At 40.9% G+C, this 19,695-nt stretch overlaps 1 protein-coding gene across 1 annotated transcript in view; it reads right to left on the bottom strand.

The window, feature by feature from the left end:
- Positions 1-19,695, bottom strand: part of tenm1 (teneurin transmembrane protein 1) — a 259,840-nt gene that overhangs the window by 123,237 nt on the left and 116,908 nt on the right. Inside the window, exons 6-7 of the mRNA XM_084718704.1 lie at positions 15,240-15,413; positions 1,172-1,374 (exon numbers count right to left, since the gene is read on the bottom strand). Of these exons, the coding sequence (XP_084574830.1) occupies positions 1,172-1,374; positions 15,240-15,413 (377 nt within the window). The remainder of the gene's footprint in view (positions 1-1,171; positions 1,375-15,239; positions 15,414-19,695) is intronic.

Here is a 19,695-nt window from a genome sequence, read left to right as displayed (position 1 = left end):
GCAATTGCATTTCTTTAAAACAGGAACAAACTATAAGTTTAGTGACTGTAAATCTTTGAACCAAACTGAACCTAATCAGCAAAGTGCATCTGCAGTTTTCACCTCTATAGTTACAGATAGTCCTACAGGCAATCTAATTGGAGGGAAAAAACAGCCAATCAGAGATGAATTACTCCAATTTGCAGACTGGCACACTGTAAGGCATTCAGGCTGAGTGATCAACATAGACACTATATGTGGGTAATAGCAAACAAAGCAAGCACAGAATAGAGCTTTGTTTGCTCTGGTAAAATAACTATTTGCAAGATGATATTTTGTCTACAAAATGTCATTGATGTGCTGACAAAAAAATCTTTAAGTGTGCACAAAAAATCCCATTGCATAATCAGGATTGAGGCACAAATATAACACCATAGAGCCTACATCAGGCTGATTCAGTTGGTGGGCTGTGGGCCAGATCCTTCCCTCCAACAACTACAATCTGGCCCTTTGATCATTTATAAATATATTAAATAAAGTATTGTGATTTTATTTAAATAACCTGCTAACATTCTATGTTTATGGGTGTTTACACTGTATATTAAAGGATCATAATTTTATGAGGAGGCTAATTAGCCCATTCATTGATTATATCTACTGTTAAGCAAAGACACACTCAGGCTGTTTAGGCAGAGGGAATTTAGCAAATGAAAAATATGTTAACTGCAACTTTGTGTTTATCAAAACAACAAGGTACTTCTAATGGAGGATTACAAATGTGCATTGTTTTTTCCTGTACTTTCGTGTTTCTTTTCAAGTTGTGGAAACTAATCAATAGAGAGAAGTAAAGAGAAAAAAATTAAAAACTGCATCGTTTTACACATTCAAATTCCCGACTTTACAGATCAGACAGGAAATGTGAACCTCCGGCCTCTTGGCATTTAACTTTTTTCAAATCTGGCCCTTTTAAGAAATGTAATTGGCTAGAACCGGCCTATATAATTGTCTACGGAGAAGCACTTGCAGTGAGTTATCGCATTATTATGTCACCTCACTCAAAAGTACCTCCTTAGTGCAGATGAAACGCCAAACCAGAGAGAAAAAGATGCATTAGTGTGGATGTCGCACTGTGGTTCTTCTGCAAACAAGCCCATCTGGGTGAACAGCATGTTGCAAGAGGAGCCTCCATTACCTGAGTGTGTGTAGGCGGTATGTTCCTGCGTCCGTAGACCCCCAGCAGTGCGTTGTGCGAGAGAGACAGGTTGAACTTGATGTAAGTCGGGTGGTGCACAGTCATGTGAAACCTCCAAAAAAGTCCCGGCGGGATCGCCTGGCTCTGCTGGGTTCCTATGTCGACCTCGCCGCGGTCGATGGCGCGGCCTCGCACCCATTTCTCTGCAGATAAAAACCACAGACAGGTGATATTGTTAAATCACATACTGCAGATTTGTCAAGGTAGACGTGGAGCTCTATTCAGTATCAGAGGGAGCAATTAATAACCAACCTGATGTCCTCAAACATCAGTGTGATCAGCGGCCGTGCTAATGAAGTGAGACTGAATAGACATCGGGAATGACTGAGCGCTGGTGAAAATCCTGCTTTTCAAGAGACCTTGCTTTGGCAATCCTTTGGATAGGCTCTGCATAAAGATGAACTGCTTTAGAAAGGAAGTGTTTTGTCTGAGAGCTGTCTACTGGGGCTTTGTCATGTGCTATATTAGCATCTCCTAACAAGAAAGAAAAGAGTGCATGTGTGTGTGTACGTGTAAGCATGTGTGTGAAAGGAAAAAAGAGACAGAGAGGTGGATGAGAGAGAAGCGAGGAGGGCAGGGGCACGCACACGTGCGCGCATGCATTCACAAACAGCGTCACAGCACAAAGATAGTGTCTTGAGTGAGAGCATGTTTTTGTGTGTGAAGAGAATAGGTCTTTCCAACAGTCCCCTGGCCATCAGCTCCTCTCTTCTCCATAAGCCTTTATCAACCAGCAGGCCTGAGTCTTTTGTGTGGGGGAGCAGGCGAGTCTCTCCAGCCCTCTTTGTGTCGGCCTTTATGGAGAGATATATCTCTGCTTCTAAACTAAGATGGAGGAAATACGGTGACAGAACGGAGCCAGCCGATCGTTACGGCCACAAAGGCAGAAGAACAGTTAGGGGCAGATTCATGGACGAGGCCGCTCGCTCTCAATCCATAATGCCTGCAGCTTTACCACTCCATTATGGCGACACCATGCCCACCCACAGGCTAGCCTGAATATATCACATGTACTGTCACACAGATATGGAGGTACAGAGCGCAGGTCTACGAGTAGCTTCTGTTTCTACCTTTTTAACACACGCTAGCGATAGTTTCTATGAGGACAGCAATGCTGGTCAGACAGTCCAGCGCTTTGGTTCAACGTGAAATGACCATTGCATGGATTGCAGAAGATGCCTTGAGGATGAATCCTAACTGCTTTGGTCATCTACCTGACTTTTCATCCAGCACTAACGCGACGTTGACATTTGTGATTTTGAGTGAAATGTGAAAATGTCAAACAATTACTGGATGGTTTGCATGAAATTTGGGACACACATTTATGTCCCCCTCAGGATATATCAGAATAACTTTGTAGATCTTTTCATCCAGCACAATCATCAGGTCAAGAGTTTAACTTGTTAAAGGATCATTGTGCAGGATTTGCTAGAACCAGTGAGTGGAACGCTCCGACCATCTATGAGAAGCTGTGGTGGCCATGAAACTCAGAACTTTGAAAAACACAACAGGATGTATCTAGAACTAGTGTTTGGTTTGTCAGACTCCATGGAGCAGGACCTGGGCCCTGTATAGATATAAACGGCTCATTCTAAGTTAACAAAAACACAACCACTCTTATTTTCAGGTGATTATACACTAGTGAAAACTTACTTTTCAGTATTATATCCCATATCTGTCATTTTCTGCCAATAAATCCCAGTAAATCTTCCACGCTGGACTTTCACATACTTAGGTTTATGACCAAATACCTGCACAAATTATAGCATTCCCATCAACCACAACAGTACTTTGTGCTTAGGGCTAATTGGCAAATATCTGAATACTAGCATACTGATGTTAACATTAGCTCAAAGCACCAATGCACCTAAATACATACTTTCAAACTAATAGAGCTGCAAGCAAAGGCCATAGACTGTTAAGGGCCATCCACACCAAGCACTATAACTATAACTATAAGTATAACTATAAAAATATTGTTGTAAATTCATTCTAACTCATGGATGGAGGAGCCCACATCACAACTATAAAGCTGATGTCTGGACTCCTCCACCCACTTGAGTTAGAATGAATTTACAACAATAGTTTTTATAGTTATAGTTCTTGGCGTGGATGGCCCTTTAGTCTTTTGACTTACTTTTATAAGGCAAGGACACACTTCAGTGTTTTCTTTTTATGAGTGCTGGATTTTTGAGATTTGTTAAAAAGCAGGTGAATGAATTCACCTTTTTATTAAATTTATGCAGAGGAAAGAATTACATACATTAAAAAAAACACAATTTAAAAAGGGGCACTTCCATACAGAAGGTGTACATCTCTTTTGTCTGGTGTCCACAGACACGTGCCACTGTGCACTTTCCATATTTTAGCCTCAACTGTGCATATTATTGTTCACTTAAAAAAATTATGCGACTTGGACAGATTTTCTAGAAAAACACCATGCATAACTGCATTATAATTCACATCAATTAATTCAGTCAGTCAAATGACCAAAATGACATCAGCTCTGCTATTTGCTTGCTGCTTTTACATAAGACTATTTTGCTTTCCTAATTTCTTCACCAATAACACACATTATTTCATCACATATGTGAAAAAAGCTAACAAGCTAAACCATGACAGTGAACATGGTAAATATTAGCATGTTTTTATCATTATCATAAGTATGTCAGCATGCTTATGAAGCCTCACAGAGCTGCTAGGATGGTATAGACTCTAATGTTGTGTCTGAAATCATCCCCCACTTATTCTCTAGGGATTTATATATAGAGAAATATATAGTGAGCTCACTACATAGTGAAGAAAGTGCTTGGTTAGTGACTATCGCTTGTACACTATTTTTCACAATGCATTGTGGGATACTTTGAGCCCACAATATAGGGTCAAATTAATCCCTCCATACATTCAGACAGCCATACAAAATGGCAAACTCATCATCTAGTGGATTATATGTAGTCTTGTCTCTGCCTAACCAAAAAGTTTTAAGACCTTCTCTCGCAGAATGTCAAATATCGTGCTAATAAATGCCAAAGCACCGGATTTTTCTTTTTATCTTCTATCTCCTTTGTCTTCTCCCTCTTCTATGGACTACGGGATGGAAGAAAGGTAAATTGATTAATTGGTTAATTGATTGAAGTTGACTGAGCTGTGACAGGAGAGCTGGAGGACAGAGGGAGATGAAGACAGACAAAGAGAGAGAGACATGAGAGGGGGGTTGAGAACAAAAGGAAGAGTTCAAAAAGGTTTGTAACGAGAGGGGAAAACGAGACAGGTGTCCCTTATGAAGCATAAATTGTCCCTGTGGTAAAGTCTCTACCAAACAGAATAAAAGCAGCTTGGCAGAACTAAGGTATGCATTCACGCATTCCTACCGAGTCTACCTCAGCAGTCTATTCCTTTTAATGCTAATCCTCACTCCTGTGCCTCGTCACGAAAAAAAAAAAAAATAAAGGCCAGCAGAGGGATGGATGTCCCGAGGAAAGCAGCCTTTTATTCAACAACAGATGAATAGGACATGAATAGGGCATGGCAGTTGGCAGAGCACCGGCAGGCAGACAGGCGTGCAGGCGGGCCGGCGAGCGGGCTGACTGGCAGGCTGGCGGGCAGATGAGCAGGCAGGTCCTTCTGATGCTAATTACTGTATAGCGCCTCTCCGCGTCTGATGCAATGCGGGGACAGAAAGCGGCGCCCAGGTCAGCCGCGAGGATGGGTGGCGAGGCGTGAGCGTGAGGCGAAAAGAAGGAAGAAAAAGAGGAGGGCGAAGAGAAGAGACGACCATGTCCAAAGAGGAGGTGGTGGTGTCAAGTTACAGCTGCTGATGCAAGAAAGAAGAAAAACTCTCCTTGCATCTCTCACTCCCTCTGTCTCAGCAGTGGAGAATAATAGTGCAGCTCCAGTAAAAAAGAGGGGAAGATCGAGGCATTTCGGGAGTCCCACAGAAACCAGACGGATCGCATGGTGACTGGGGCTCCTCCAGGCCTCCCCATGCTGCTCAGATTACTGCTGTCAATCAATGTGTTCCACCAGCACCGTGGCCCCGTGCATCTCAGCACAAAAACCTGAGACCATTCTTTGAAAATATCTTTCAAAACAGCAAATCTCTTTTTATTCCTACTTGGCAGGCAAGAGGAACACAAGCTTAAACAAGCCAATATGCGAGCTGGGAGGTAAAATTCCTTCACACCTTGCTATCTCGTGGCTTTAATAAGCGAAAAGCAGCTTGAAATTCACACTTGCTATCGGTTACTTAGAATAAAAATAAAAATAAATGGCATCGCATAAATCTCCTCTTATGCTTTTCATCATTAGTTGGCAGCAGAAGCGGGTTGTAAGCAAAAAATGTATTAAGGTTTATTTCAAAATGTTGAGCTTGTTTAAAGGGGCGATGAAAGTGTTGCATAGCTTATTCATGTCTGCCATCAAGCACAACGTGCCCTTGATGGAAATGATAAAGGGTTAGTGGGCAGGTCTGCCTAGAACCAACGTTCTGAACAGTGTAATAATGATGCTGCCTCAGCCAATTATACCAGTAGTGTGGTATAGTGTGCACATAACACAGCTAATGCCCCTATTGACAACACATATGCACAATACGCTAACACATGTACACATTGCAGTATTTTCTCCTAAATTAGCCCTTGAAAGGTTCTGATGCCACAGGACATCTGGATTAAGATGAACTCTTAACTTCTCCCATCTCTAATGACTAGCTAACATACTCACAGTCATCCTTCATCCCTCTTATAAAAATGTGTGTTTCTGAGTCTGAGTCAGTGTGTGTTCGGCTGCGACGATAACCAAATTACAGCAATACCGCGGTCACGTGACGCCCACTGCAGGGTTGAGCTCATTACCATCGTGACAGCAAGTTTTGTCTTGAAGGGTCACGTTGAGATCAGCGCGTGGATCTATTAATACACCTAAGGATCAGCGCTGTGACCACAGCCTCTGACTGGTTGACAGACTCAACCCAAGGCTTGGGATTGGGAGTGGGTGGCTAACAATGTGCTAACAGCAACAACAACTGTTTTCAACATGGAAAAAAAAGAAAGGGATTTGATCACATCGGAGCCAATGTACAGGTAAAGGTATGATGCTAGTGTTAGCATTAGCTTAACGTTAGCCTTTCCTGCTCAGCTACATCAGGGCTAATCTCCTTCACTTTTCCTGCAGTTGGGAAATAAAGGACAAGATTCTTGTTGGTCTTGAGAAGCTGCAATACTTATTGACTGACACACTGTGACCTGTACTGTACATTTACTGCCAGATTGACAATTTATTACTAAATTTAAGTTTCTGCTGTGCTGTGAGTGGCACCGGCAGTCTGCTGCTAGCTCTCCTTCACTGGCACACACACTTATGCACTGTCCAGTTCCTTAAAGAAGCTACACAACGCTTATGACACTTTGTAAGACCAATAAAACAGAATTATTAAGGCAGTCATGGTAAACTGCCATCTCATGGGAATATGTGAGAAAAAATCCATACCGTCAGAGCCCTACATGCGTCTGTCTGTTGTGCATCCCTGAGTGTTTTGTGTGTCTAGTGTATGCGCGGGCAGGTGAACGAAAGAGAGGAGCTACATTAGGACTTGGGACACAAGGTCTAATTAATTTCTCTTGCCTACGGGTTATTCAGGTAAAACAATTACACCTGTAATCTATTTTCAAAGGAACTAAACTGTCTTTGCAATTAATGTTATTATCCCTCAGATTCTAATGAAGCAGAGAACAGACTAAAAGTGCAGGGGTCTTGGTGACAGGACATGTCTGGGGGGACTGAAACGGTGCGAGCGTATGCGCGCGAACGTCAGTCGATATCGAGGCGTGGGCCCTGCGTGCGGATCTCACACACATTGGTGCAGACAACATTAATAGTGTTCCAAATGCAAGAGAGATTGAGTTTGCCGCAGGACGAATAAAAATATCACAATGGGCAAGGTCTCTATAATTACTTGGATTCAATTAAGGGCCTTTTGAGCAGTTGGCTTAATAAGCTTTCAGCCTCCTCTCTCCACTGTGCAGCCTAATGAGTGTCAGTCAGAGTCAGGAGAAGATAATGCTCTTGGCCTTAGGGCCCTCCATTACTCTGCCGTCCTCACCTTCTACCATCAGGCCTCAGGCTACGTCTGTGACAGGCAAGTCTGCGTGTTCACAAACTCATCCACTCCATGACACTCTGAGTGCACTTACACTGTAACACATGTAATGTATGTTGTATAAATTGACACATCATAAAATACTTGTGTTTTTTTTTTATTGGCCTCAGCTAAACTCATAGTAATCTAGTCTGGGAAGAGGCCTGGAAGGAGCGAACCAGAGCTACCCATGCTACTCCTCCTACTCCTTAATAGAGACCTAAATCCCTTCGTTTTTTAGTCTCTTTACAGTCTTCATACTGTGGGATTACAAATGAACACACAATTTTCAGCTATAGTTTGTGCAGTTTGTGGATTTCCGTATTTCCTGTTTTCACTTTGCTCTTCTTACTGGTCTTAAGTGGGTGCGGCTCAGTTACAAAAAGGCATCAGTCCAACAGATCCAATACTGATTTAACAACTTTTAAATTAGAAAGAAATGACAGTCGAGGGGTTGCTCGGTCACTGTCAATCAAATCTGATCTAAGCACACAGTCCTGATGAAGCAAATTAGCTGAGTTACAATACCTGAAGATGTTTTTGTTAACTTTGACCGTTGCTTACTTCGTCACGAATAGTTAACGGGATTTTGCATAACAGAAATATTTGTTTTTCTTTCTTATTCTTTTAATCATCTTGTGACCCCTCAGATTTGTTTTGAGATTTCCACCCACAGATTGGGGAACAACTGTTACTTGAAATACAAATCAGTGGCCTTAAGTGAAATTATCAATACAACAGACTTGTCACAGCAAACATTTTGACAATAGCAGTGTAAACACAGGTGTTACCGGTGGTACTAATTAGGGTTCTGTTCCATTCGGGTCAAATGCAGTCAGACTGCTGGTACCGTTTGTGTTGGCTGACTGGAAAGCCTCTGCTGCACTAAATGGAACAGAGCCTTAATTAGGATCATATTTCATATCAATATGGTTGACCTGAAAAAGGTATTGTAGACACAAACAAACAAACAAACAATAATATAGTATTGGTATAATATTATTACTTTTTAACGGTGCAATAAGTAAAAAGTAACTCTTACACTTGCCCAAAACTGATTGCAAGTAAAAGCTTCAGACATATTTTCACAAAAATGTACTTAAAGTTCCCAAGAAAAAGTACTTATTTCTGCAGTGGATAGAGTCCCTGTGAGTTTATATGATTATATGTTTACATTATTACATTATTTGCATATTAAAATGTTTTAAAATGCCAGACATGGGTTGTATTTTATATTTTTGATGTGTACTTACTTTGTCTGAAATGTTTGCAATGGTCAAATCCAGAGAAATGCTAATAATTAATTTATTCAAGGTTGCTGTAACTTCAGCCAATGTGACTAAACGTAGTGTGAATCAAACTTTAATACATTACCTCGTCCGTGAACACGATGTCAGACAGATTGTGACTGTTTAACAATGAAGAAAACAACTCCCATGATTCTACACTACTTCACAAGGTTATCAGACTGTCTTCTGTTATTGTTTTATGTATGAGAGACCCCTAACAACAGAAATTACATATTGTGTGTGTAATACTGATGCATTAATCTGTACATAGCAATTTAATATTGTCGTTAATTTTAACTGCTTAATATACTGTTAAATGCTTATGTTTTTTTTAATGTAAAATCTCAGTAGTGGCGTTAAAAGTACAGTATTTGTTTTTACCCCCACAATATTTTTATTAAGGTTTTAACAGCACAAAATACAGCCATTTACATTCAGTGTATGTCTTCAGTTTTTTGCATTAACACAGATCGAGCGGCAACCAAAGATTATTTTCTTTGTCCAAACATACAGTATTTTATTCTGAATTGTAGTGGAGTAGCAGTGTGATGTAGCATAAAATAGAAGTACTTAAATAAAGTGCAAGTGCCTGAAATCCTCATTTAACCCCTTGAGGCTATACTGTGGCAAAAGGTTTTTTTCATTTATTATTTTTTTTATCAGATGGGAAGTTCTAGTCTGTTTGACTTTGATTTTTTTTTTTTTTTTTTGCCTTTGATGTCAGTGCCTAAGACATCAATCTACTACTCTCAAATGTCAAGAGTGAGTTCTACAAAGCCCTCAGCTCCTCATAAAATGTGTCATCTGCAGTAAATACCGACTGCTGCTCAAAATTACGTTTAATTTCTCCAGCTATATTTGGACGAGGTGTTTTGAATGCAGGCTGAGCAACAGACAGAAATGTTGCTGCTGTTCGGCGCTCTCAACTTGAGGCGCTCAAGCAGGGGGTTCACTAAATGATCTATACTTTCTCTGCGTGTCTGTGTCTCTGTGTGAGTGTGGGTGTGTGTGTGTTACATCCCGAGACTGTATCCCAGCGTGAGAAAATCAATGAGACCAGTGTAACAGGGACCAGTCCATCAGCATTTGCACACACGCATGCACACACACTCATCCCTCCCACAGACACAGCGCCTCTCCCCCACATACATGCATACAATATGCACACACTTACTTACACACTGCTCAGCCTCGCTCCACTCTATCTGCACGCAGTCTAGAATATTGATGTGCTCTTTAAGAGCCCTCCTCTCTGTCTGTGTCACATTCCATCCATCTACACACCATTTCCAACCACACCATCAGATAGAGTGAAAACAATTCAGCACTAACTCTCCTTTCATACACTGGGTTCATTGCATAGGCTCAGATGGCGTTCCACAAGCTCCACATTTCATCATCTTCGCATTATAATGAGGCATTACGCCACTCTGCTGTATGTCAGTTTGTATCACTTCATATCATTAATATATCCGCTGTTCCACGTTGACTGAAATATTACTCTCAAACTTCAATGTACTTCATTAAGGGTGGGGAATCCACTGGCAGAAAAATTTCTTCTTCTGGGCACTTCTGCTTTCATCTGCGCCAGAGGAATTTCTATATGTGCGTGTGTGGGCATGTCCGCACAAAGCAGAAAAAAAAAAAAAAAAAAAAAAGCGAGGGGGGGAAAGATGGGAGTGTTGGTGCGCGCACTTTCGTGCACGCACATCAGCCCGAGGTTGATTATCATGGGGTGAGTGGCAATTAATGTAGCACTAATTAGAGAGGCTTTTATGTGTGGAGGACTAAGAAGGGCTCCTGGTGATCTCTGGAAACTGCAGGCGAGATAGCACGGAGAACATAAAACACAGCACGCACAGCTTGACAAGACACTAGCCATACGCAGATGACACAACATGTCAATTAGTATCTAGCGCCGTGCTGCAAGCTGCTTCGGAAGGTAGATTAGAATTCCGCTGCTCCGGATGCTGATTTCGGGGTAGAGCCAACAAATCAAACAGAGAGCCTATCTTCATGGCATTGATGTTGACATAAAAACAACAACACTAAAAATACATGAACACGAATACAAGAAGATTACTACCTTCCAATCATTCCGCCGAGCTCGTTTCATCTCTCCCTACTGTGTCATCAGTTTATATCAAAACAAGCCGAAACTGATAACTATCCTCCAATCACTCTCCTCCTCAGCTATCTTTATGCTCCCATGGTTATGCTGTTACTTGTGTTTATAGCAGTGCATCAAGGATAAAATAATTCCAAAATAAAAAATAAAAACAAAAAAATAACATTTTGCTGCTCAGTTTCTTTGTTGTGTAGATAAAAGCTGTGGAAATGGCTAATAAGTTGATTCGTGAAAATTGCATTTTAATGGCAACAATTATTTATCTGGTGCCACATTTATGGTCAATCTCAAACATCCTTCACAAAGATTGTTATCCATCCATCATTCCTCTCTCCTCCTCTCCTTTAAAGGAGGAATATGAAGCAAGAGCGCATCAAAAATGAATTGCGCAGTCTAAATAGCAATTTGGAGCGATAGACTGTATATTAAATAGTCTGAATCCCTATTCAATACACAGTCTGTGGTTGAAGTGAGTTGTTTCCAACCGGCCCATCCTCTCAAGACGTGAAAAAGCTCAGGCAGGCTGGATCGCGCAACATTCTTGACAATAACGAGTGATGACAAGTCAGTTGCCTGTCAATGTAAAGCAAAGCTCATTATCCTGAAAATAAAAGCCCACTGCTCTGAAAATACACACCATGGAGTTGGAGTTCAGTGGCTGCCTGTCCTCCAGCCTGCCAGACTCCATTAACATATTGTTCAGTTTAACTGTTCTGAACATCTACTCCTTCTAAAAGATTATTAATCATTTCATAAACAGACACTAATTTATTCAGCAAACATTCAGCATTAATTTAAATTCTGATTAACGTAAAATGAGCAAACTAAAACAGTTATTACGGCCTGGAATAGAAATTTCAAGGAAACAGTAAACATAGTAACATAACATAATCTTGGTCCATGTTTGATCTGCCTAGTTTTGCAGTTTGATTTGAGTTTTGCGAGGCTTTCAAGCATGACACAAAATGGTGGCCACCTGGTTGCCATCTTTCTTGTATTACAGCTAAACAGTGCACTAAACTATATTACTAAGAAATAATTATGCAAGAAATAGGCAGTGTAGCAACATAATCTTGATCCATGCTTGTTCAGGACTGCCTAGTTTCATAGTTTGATTTAGGCTTTGTGAGCAGTGTGCGTTCAGATGCCGCTTACTTTTTGTTAAATTTCAACTTTACTGAGTAAAAGATGCATGCATTTTTGTTTTGGTGCGAGATGCTGGTTATCTACTGTGACCTCTAGTGGCAGCTCTCTCCTGCTTGGTTTCTTTGTTTTGTAGACAAAAGCAATGGAAACAGCTAATAAGTTGTTTCACGAAAATTGTATTTTAATGCCCGCAATTATTTATCTGGTGCCACTTTTATGGTGGATCTCAAACATCCTTCATGTAGATTGCTGTCCATCAATCACTCCTCTCTCCTCCCATCACTCTCACTCTTCTCTCCCCCTACCGTGTCATGTTTTTATCATTTCCATTCCCTGCAGCCTCTTCTCGCCAGCCTTCGCTGTGTAATCTAGGGGATTGTGTGGTCTCTTGGTGTGAGAGGTGATGGGTACAGCAGGATGAGCGTGATAATCTGCCACACTGGATTACAGTCTAATCTCTAATCTCTCTGGCCCTCCTCTGCCCGGGGACCACCTCCACCGTGCCAATTTTATTAATCTGAGCCCCCTGCATCAACAGCTTAGCTTTGCCCATTTTGATTTTCCGGCTTTCATCAAGCATATAAAGCGAAAGGAATTGAAACAATAGATTGATGCAACACGCGGAAGTGAATTCCATGACCCCCGCACGCTCTGTCAGAGGATTTAGCTACTGATGAGAGTGTTAATCCTCAGAATGTGAGGATTCATCAAGAATACTTGCTTTAGGGATGTCCCAGGTTGCCCAAATTGCAGCGGGTTGCAGTTTGGCTCGAACGTTCTCTGTATAAGTGCTGAACATGGGCTCCAACAGCATCCGATGTAATATCCATCAGAGTCAGACTAACCGTGAAGGTTGCTGTGTCCTGCCTGACTTCATGACCTGGAACACTCACAATTAATGTCCCATGTCATGGGGTTAAATTGGTGTTAGTAATTCCTCTGGCTAGTTGAGAGACGGCCGAGTGGAGACAGGCTATTCCAGTCACGGACTGGCTAAGAGGGAACATGATTAACCAATTACCTTGCCTTTCTAATAAATGAGTAATCAGTTCAAGGCTGATCTCTGGACTGATGTCTCTCTATCACATTGGAACATTCATTGTGCAGAGTGTGTTATGCATGCAAGCCAGACTCCTAATGCAATTGAAGGTGATTGGAATTCATGCCATTGGATATATAGTCGGCCTCAACATGTTCCAATCATAACGTTTAAATGTTCGTATTTACATTTCAAGAGGATTTGCGGGTCTTACTGCTATTCTAATAATTGCGCTTCCATTAAATCCTGTAGCAAAAATGTCTGAGTGTGCTGGCAGGATTTTTATTTCATTAAGTTTGCAGAAAAAGAAAAACAGGAGTGCAATCAGATTAATCCTCTAAGAAAGTTATAGAAATAAGAAAAGTATGCGACCAGTTTTTACATGCATGTATCTGAGCTGACCTTTACCATGTGTTTATGTATAGACTTGGCAGAGAATGAAGGTGGCTCAGAAAAGCAGAGCTTAATGTGAAAAGCCTGTTTTATCAAGCCTTCTCGTGGCTAATGTGAGCAGACGAAGTCACGTTTGGTTTATTTCATGACGCTGGAACGCAGCCCTTTGACATCAAGCGCCGATCACGTCAATTCACAGTGAAGAAAATCACTGGTCACAGCCACAGAGCAGCGCGTGTATATAATATAAATAGTGCAGCAAAAATGAACAAAACAACTGTTAGAAACAAAACAAAATAGAACTCTTGGCAGTGTGTTGTCAATCACAACACAATAAGAGATGACCTTAATACCACTCAAATCCATTGTTAACTCCACTGCAGTGTTTTGCTTGCAAACATTACATCTTGGGTTCAAGCTATGCGTTAGTATTGTCAACTTTGTGTGACAAGAGCTGAAAATGATGTGCATATGTATAAAATTAACAGCTCTGACATAAATAATAGGACTCATAGTTTTGAATGCATAATAATAATAATTATTATTTAAATCAATTTAATAGAAATCAGTAATAAATAATTGATATTATCTGCCTGAGTTATACATTGGCTTTTTGTAAATTGCAGCACATTTAAAAACACATGTTGACTTGAATTCTGTGCAAGTGCTTATGAGAAGACAGAGCAAAACGTACTGCAACTCCACTGCTAACGGTTCAGTTGTGTTCTGCTAGTAGAGCGGAGATGAGGAGCGGACTACAGAGGTCTGGTAAACTCCACACCCCCTGACTTTTGTCAGTTTTGAACTTGTAGTCATCAGACCCAACAGACACTGACTTAAGTGACATCATTTGAGGCAAATTATCACACTTTGCGCAGCTTCCTCTGGAGCCACAAAATGCTTTATACCACTTTTTTCATTTTAGTAGTTTCGCTCCCCCACGCACCTAAAGTTCCCCTTTTTAGACTGAAAAAATGTAGAAAATAAAAAGACGTCAGAGTTTAATTAAATGAGAAATATGTAATATATTTACTGTACTTAAAAAATGGCCATGATATGTTGTCAGAGACTTAGGGAACATGTTCAGTCAAAATACCAGACAACAATGCTACAACCAGTATGCTCTCATTTGAAATTCCTGTACAGAACCTCAGTTTTTGTTTGCCCATTTCACGTTTATTCACTTTACATGCAGCTACAATTTATACCGAATGTTCACCGAATAAGTTTCTGATTATAATCTTTTAGAAAAGTAGATGTATGTGATCGTTAAACTGAGCAATATGCTAATTGATTCTGGAAGGCAGTACAGCAGGCAGGCAGTCACTGAACTCAGACTCCAGAGTGTGTACTTTTGGAGCAGTGGGCTTTTGTTTTTGGGATAACTGGCTTAATTTTACATGGACAGACAACTGATATTATAAACAGCTATATGTGTGTGTATATAGAAACAATTGATGTCCAAAAAGACATAGGAAGAAACAACATGCTTGTCCAGCGCTACCCCTGGTAAAAAACCTAATGGGAGGTTAAACCTAAAAACTTCTGAACTTCTGAAACAGAATTACCCAAAAATAAACCTAACTTAGTGAAATTAGCCTGGTTTCAATTCTAATTTTGCTTCATGAAACATCTGCAGACTTGCCTTTTTGCTTTTTAAATGTCAAAGAATCAAAAGAAATAAAAGCAGCCAAGCATTGTTAAAGTAAAATGGAGTGAACTGCTCTAAGCCAGTGTTCATTCAATACATTTAATATTTAATAAATAACAAATTACTGTATTACATTTGCTTTGTTGTCACTGACAGGCAAATCCTGTCAATAGCTGAGTGCAGAACATCTGTTATTGTGGTTTGTACTGGGTGCATGTCAGTTCACCTCTGTCACCGGCGTGTGTGTTTTCAGGGTTGAGTGTGTCCAGCAGGTGGATGGAGCTGGTCGGTCTGGTTTTGCTGCGGTCGTCCTGTTGATGGTCCGCCGAGCTCAGGCCATTCTCATACAGCTGGCTCTCGCCGTGCCGCAGATGCCAGGTCAGACCTAACAGGTGGACCGCTACACACACACACACACACACACACACACACACACACACACACACACACACACACACACACACACACACACACACACACACACACACACACAGCCAAAGGGAGAGGAAAGGCAGATAGAAAAGATCATTATTCAAGTCATGCAGAGAGGTGTGTCTGAGTCTTCTTTAATGCCCATCTCAGAGCTCTCACTCAGTTTATGTGCTTATTAGTGCCCGGCAAAGCAGTGGACAATTAGCAAACACACAAAGAACATGCATATCCTCACACACACACACACACACACACACACACACACATGCCCACTGTATGCACGTACACATGAACCAAGAGCATGGCAGAGGTGGGCAATTAAGGCAGATCTTCAGAGCCTGAGCCCAGGGCTGGTATTAAAGCGCTAACACAGTCTTTTATGCATGACTAATGACGCTTTGAAAGCTGCTGCCGATTCACAATCCATATGGGCCTTTTAAACAACAAAGGGTATGGGAGGATACTGGATTCCCCCTCCCACTCATAAAACTGTTTACTAGGACAACAATCCGGCGTGCTTTTAAATAAAAACAACTAACACCTGCCCATTAAGGAAATTAATTAGCGTCTTGCAAGGCTGTCAATAAAGTCTTCAGTAAAAACATTCACCTTGCTCTGACCAATCATCAGGTTCCATTCATGTGAGGTTTGTACTCCAACACCGCTTTAGTTTGTGACTTTAAAAGAATCTAAAAAGGTAATGTCCCTTTGCTGATACGGAGAACAAAGCAAATGAAATAAATCATTGCAGGTTTTTTCTCCTCTGACACATTCGGAACATCAAACAAAAGCAAAGACTCAAATCACAAAGTTACTATGCTGCTGGTGGCAGTCAGAGGACGGCTGCTGCATGCAGATCAAGGTAAGGAACTTCTAACGACTTCAAACGTCTTCGCTGTCTGTCTTCTGTCTGCTGATTGCCGACACCCCAGAAAAAGCACTTGACACGCGCCTGCTAACGCTCGCACAAAATGGCTGCTTAGGAAAAAACAAATCCACAATTATACAGCGTGACCAGCACATGCGCTCAGGTACGGAGAGCAGTCGCATGAGTGTATGAAATATACCAACTATTTTCATGTATGCATGAATGCACATACTGGCCCGCACATGCACACGCACACACCTACGCGCTCACCCACACTTGATCCCCAGGTGATGAGGAATACCTAATTAAAACTCCAGATAGTTCAAAGCCATTTGCAGCCACTTTCTGTTGCAGAAGAAAAAAAAGGGACTATTTTCTCTGAAAAAATACAGCAACTCTGTGATGAGCTCTGAGAGTTGAAGCCAATTTGGTCCCATGCTCCACTTTGGCATCTATGGGGATCAGCAAATCACACATTCCAACATTTCAACTTGTGAGTAGCTCTAGCCACTGTTGGTTTAGCTATCTACTCATGCACAATATGAGCTCTTCAAAGCAGAACACTGACGATTACTAGGGCCATGAGGGAGACGTCATGCATCATTTAGTTCAGACTAATTGAACTGTCAGCCTGTGACGAGACCAGACATGGACACGCGCAGATTCTTCACATCAGTGTGGGTACGAGTCACTCATTTTATTTTTTTTTTTCTTCTCCTCCCCTCTTCACTGTAGTTTTCTTATTTTCGTTTTAAAAGATGCAGTGTGGGGGATTTTCTCATTAACACATCACTGTGAAATTAGTTGTGATGGCTCATTCTGATGCAGGGAAAAAAAGAAAAGTATGATAAACAGTAACCCAAATGATCTGCCTTGTACATTCAATTTCATGGGTTTAGTTTCTGGCGAAATCCCTTCTGGTTGTCTGGTGCTGTAAGTACTCCGTTTTAAACAGACAGGTGGGAGAGAAAAAATGGGCAGGTAAAGAGAAAAACAAACCGATAATACTCAGAATCACTATTTAACCGACAATGACACAGCTGATTAAAAACATGATTGAATGACTTTTGTAACTTGATTCTCAAATGAAAGGTCACTGTCAAATGTCTCACCCAGTGACTGTAGGTACAGTTATTGTAGACTAGAAGCTGATATGTTTTTATAAAAATGGGATAGACTTTGCCCCAGCTAGGGCTGCACGATTATTTTTTAAACAATTTGTTCTCTCGATTAATCTGACGATTACATCTCAAAAACGTTTCTCCTTAATCCTGAAAAATAGACACAAAAAGTCTAATTTCCACCTTATTTAATAGACTCCATTACAGATGCCTGATCAGAAATATACTGGACCTTAAATTCAAAAGGAGCTATGATGCATATTAATTTAATAACTAATCACTGTCAACCCTTAATAGAACTGAAAAATCAGTGTTTTGAGTTAAAACTTGGGCTGGTCATAACATGAAATTAATTTCATCAGTGGAGTCAAATGCAGGTAAGATAATCACTGGCAGTGTATTTTTGCATCAGCGTGAGCCAATGAAAATACTTTTTGTCATTTTTCTACCAACTGAAATTAACTGCAGACAGTCTGTAATTTTAGTAACTATTTCTGACTCATACATGGCTGATAAAGTGAACAGGAAATACAAAAACGACTGAATAACACCGTTAGATGACGCATGATGTAAACTTAGCAGCAGCAGTGCAGACATCATTTTCAGCGTGACATCACGGGGTGATGAAGAAACGTCTGGAAAATCTATCTTAAATGACTTCTACTAACAGAAACACTTTACACGTGATGATAATCCTGATATATTGTGCTTGGGTGCTGATGGAGAGTAAACAGGGCTGAAGCTGCAGCAGCAGCAGCAGCAGGAGCACAGGTCATGCTTCACTTCCAGCACTCGTGTGGTGCTGCTGTGATAAGTCATGTCCAGTTTGTGGAGCTAAAGAGACCCAAACTGCTGTATTTCTGTCTAAAATACTCCCACACTTTAGATGATGGTGGTGAGGCGGCTCTCTGCAGCTTGTTCTCCGGGTGAATCCATGCATATCGTGTCGCCCCAGCCCTGCGTCCAGCACTTTATTTCTGACAGACAGATAATAGCTGCTAAGATTGTTTTCTTCACTAGTTTTTTTAATGGGACATAAATTTGTGTGTCATCCTCATAAAAATGGTACTGAATTTTGTATGATGGCATGTTGACGCAGAACAGCAGGGGTCCGAGGATGGAGCCTTGGGGAACGCCATGGGTCAGATGGGCCACAGAAGAGGAGGCCTCACCAGCCAGAAAAAGCTCTGCTTCATAAAAAAAAAAAGATTTAAAACTGTTAGGAGGTGTATCACTGCTGCAAGCCCATGTTTCAAGGTGATGCAATGGTATGATCAACTATGTCAAGTGCTGAACTGAGATCAAGAAGATTGCCTGGGGGTGAACAATACCAAGAAAATTTGGTTTTGATCAGATACAGACTAATTCAGGGAGAGAATCTGACATTGATACTGATACCTGGCTAAAACTGGCTTAAGTATTTTTATCGAGGATGATCAGTGTGTCATTATTTATGAGGTGAATAGATCATCAAAACGCTAAATCTGCCTATATATAGGAATCCTTACACGAAAAGTTTTTATCTTTAACCATTTAATATTTCAGAGTTGAGGTATATTATTTTTTTCAGTTCCATTAAAATAATTACGCTAATTTAGATAATATGTTTCAACGAGCTGAATATATTATTTGAATGTCCGAATATATATTTAGGATAATTGGTCTGCTGAAGTAGCAGCAACTGATGAGCAATTACAGTTTGAAAATATAACCTCACTGAAAGGTCTCTGCCAGTCAACTCTGTCTCTGTGTCGGGGGGCTGGACGCTGTGACATTTCCCTCCTCTTCCCTTCTTTTCTGTTCAGTTCAAGTTCAAGTTTTCTATATTGCAGAGTTTTTTTGTAGTCAACAGCCTTCTTACTATGCATGCTTTCATTCACAGTTGTGAAATATCGCCAAACAAAGCTTTCTTTCAGCAAGCACCACGTGTCGGACTGAACTGGTCGGCGTGCGCACCGCAGCGCGCTACGCCAGCATTACACGTGTGCTCTTTGAGTGCACACAGCCACGTACAGCGGCAGACAAGCAAAGAGCAAAATACAAACGGGACAATGCAGAAGACACAAACGGAAACTGATCTCTTTTTGTTATCGATCCTATTGATGCCAGAATCGAGCAAAAGGTAGCATAAGAAGTATCGATATTTTGGGATTAATCTGCCACATTAGGAATGACTTTAATATGTCATCAGAGATTAAGGAAACATTTTAAGTTTATACTCAATACTCACTTCCTTGACAAAAATGCCAGTATGTTCTCCT

The sequence above is a fragment of the Lutjanus erythropterus genome, chromosome 5, assembly GCF_056507025.1.
Source record: "Lutjanus erythropterus isolate fLutEry1 chromosome 5, fLutEry1.hap2, whole genome shotgun sequence".
NCBI lineage: Eukaryota > Metazoa > Chordata > Actinopteri > Lutjaniformes > Lutjanidae > Lutjanus > Lutjanus erythropterus.
This window is presented reverse-complemented; position numbering and strand designations above follow the sequence as displayed.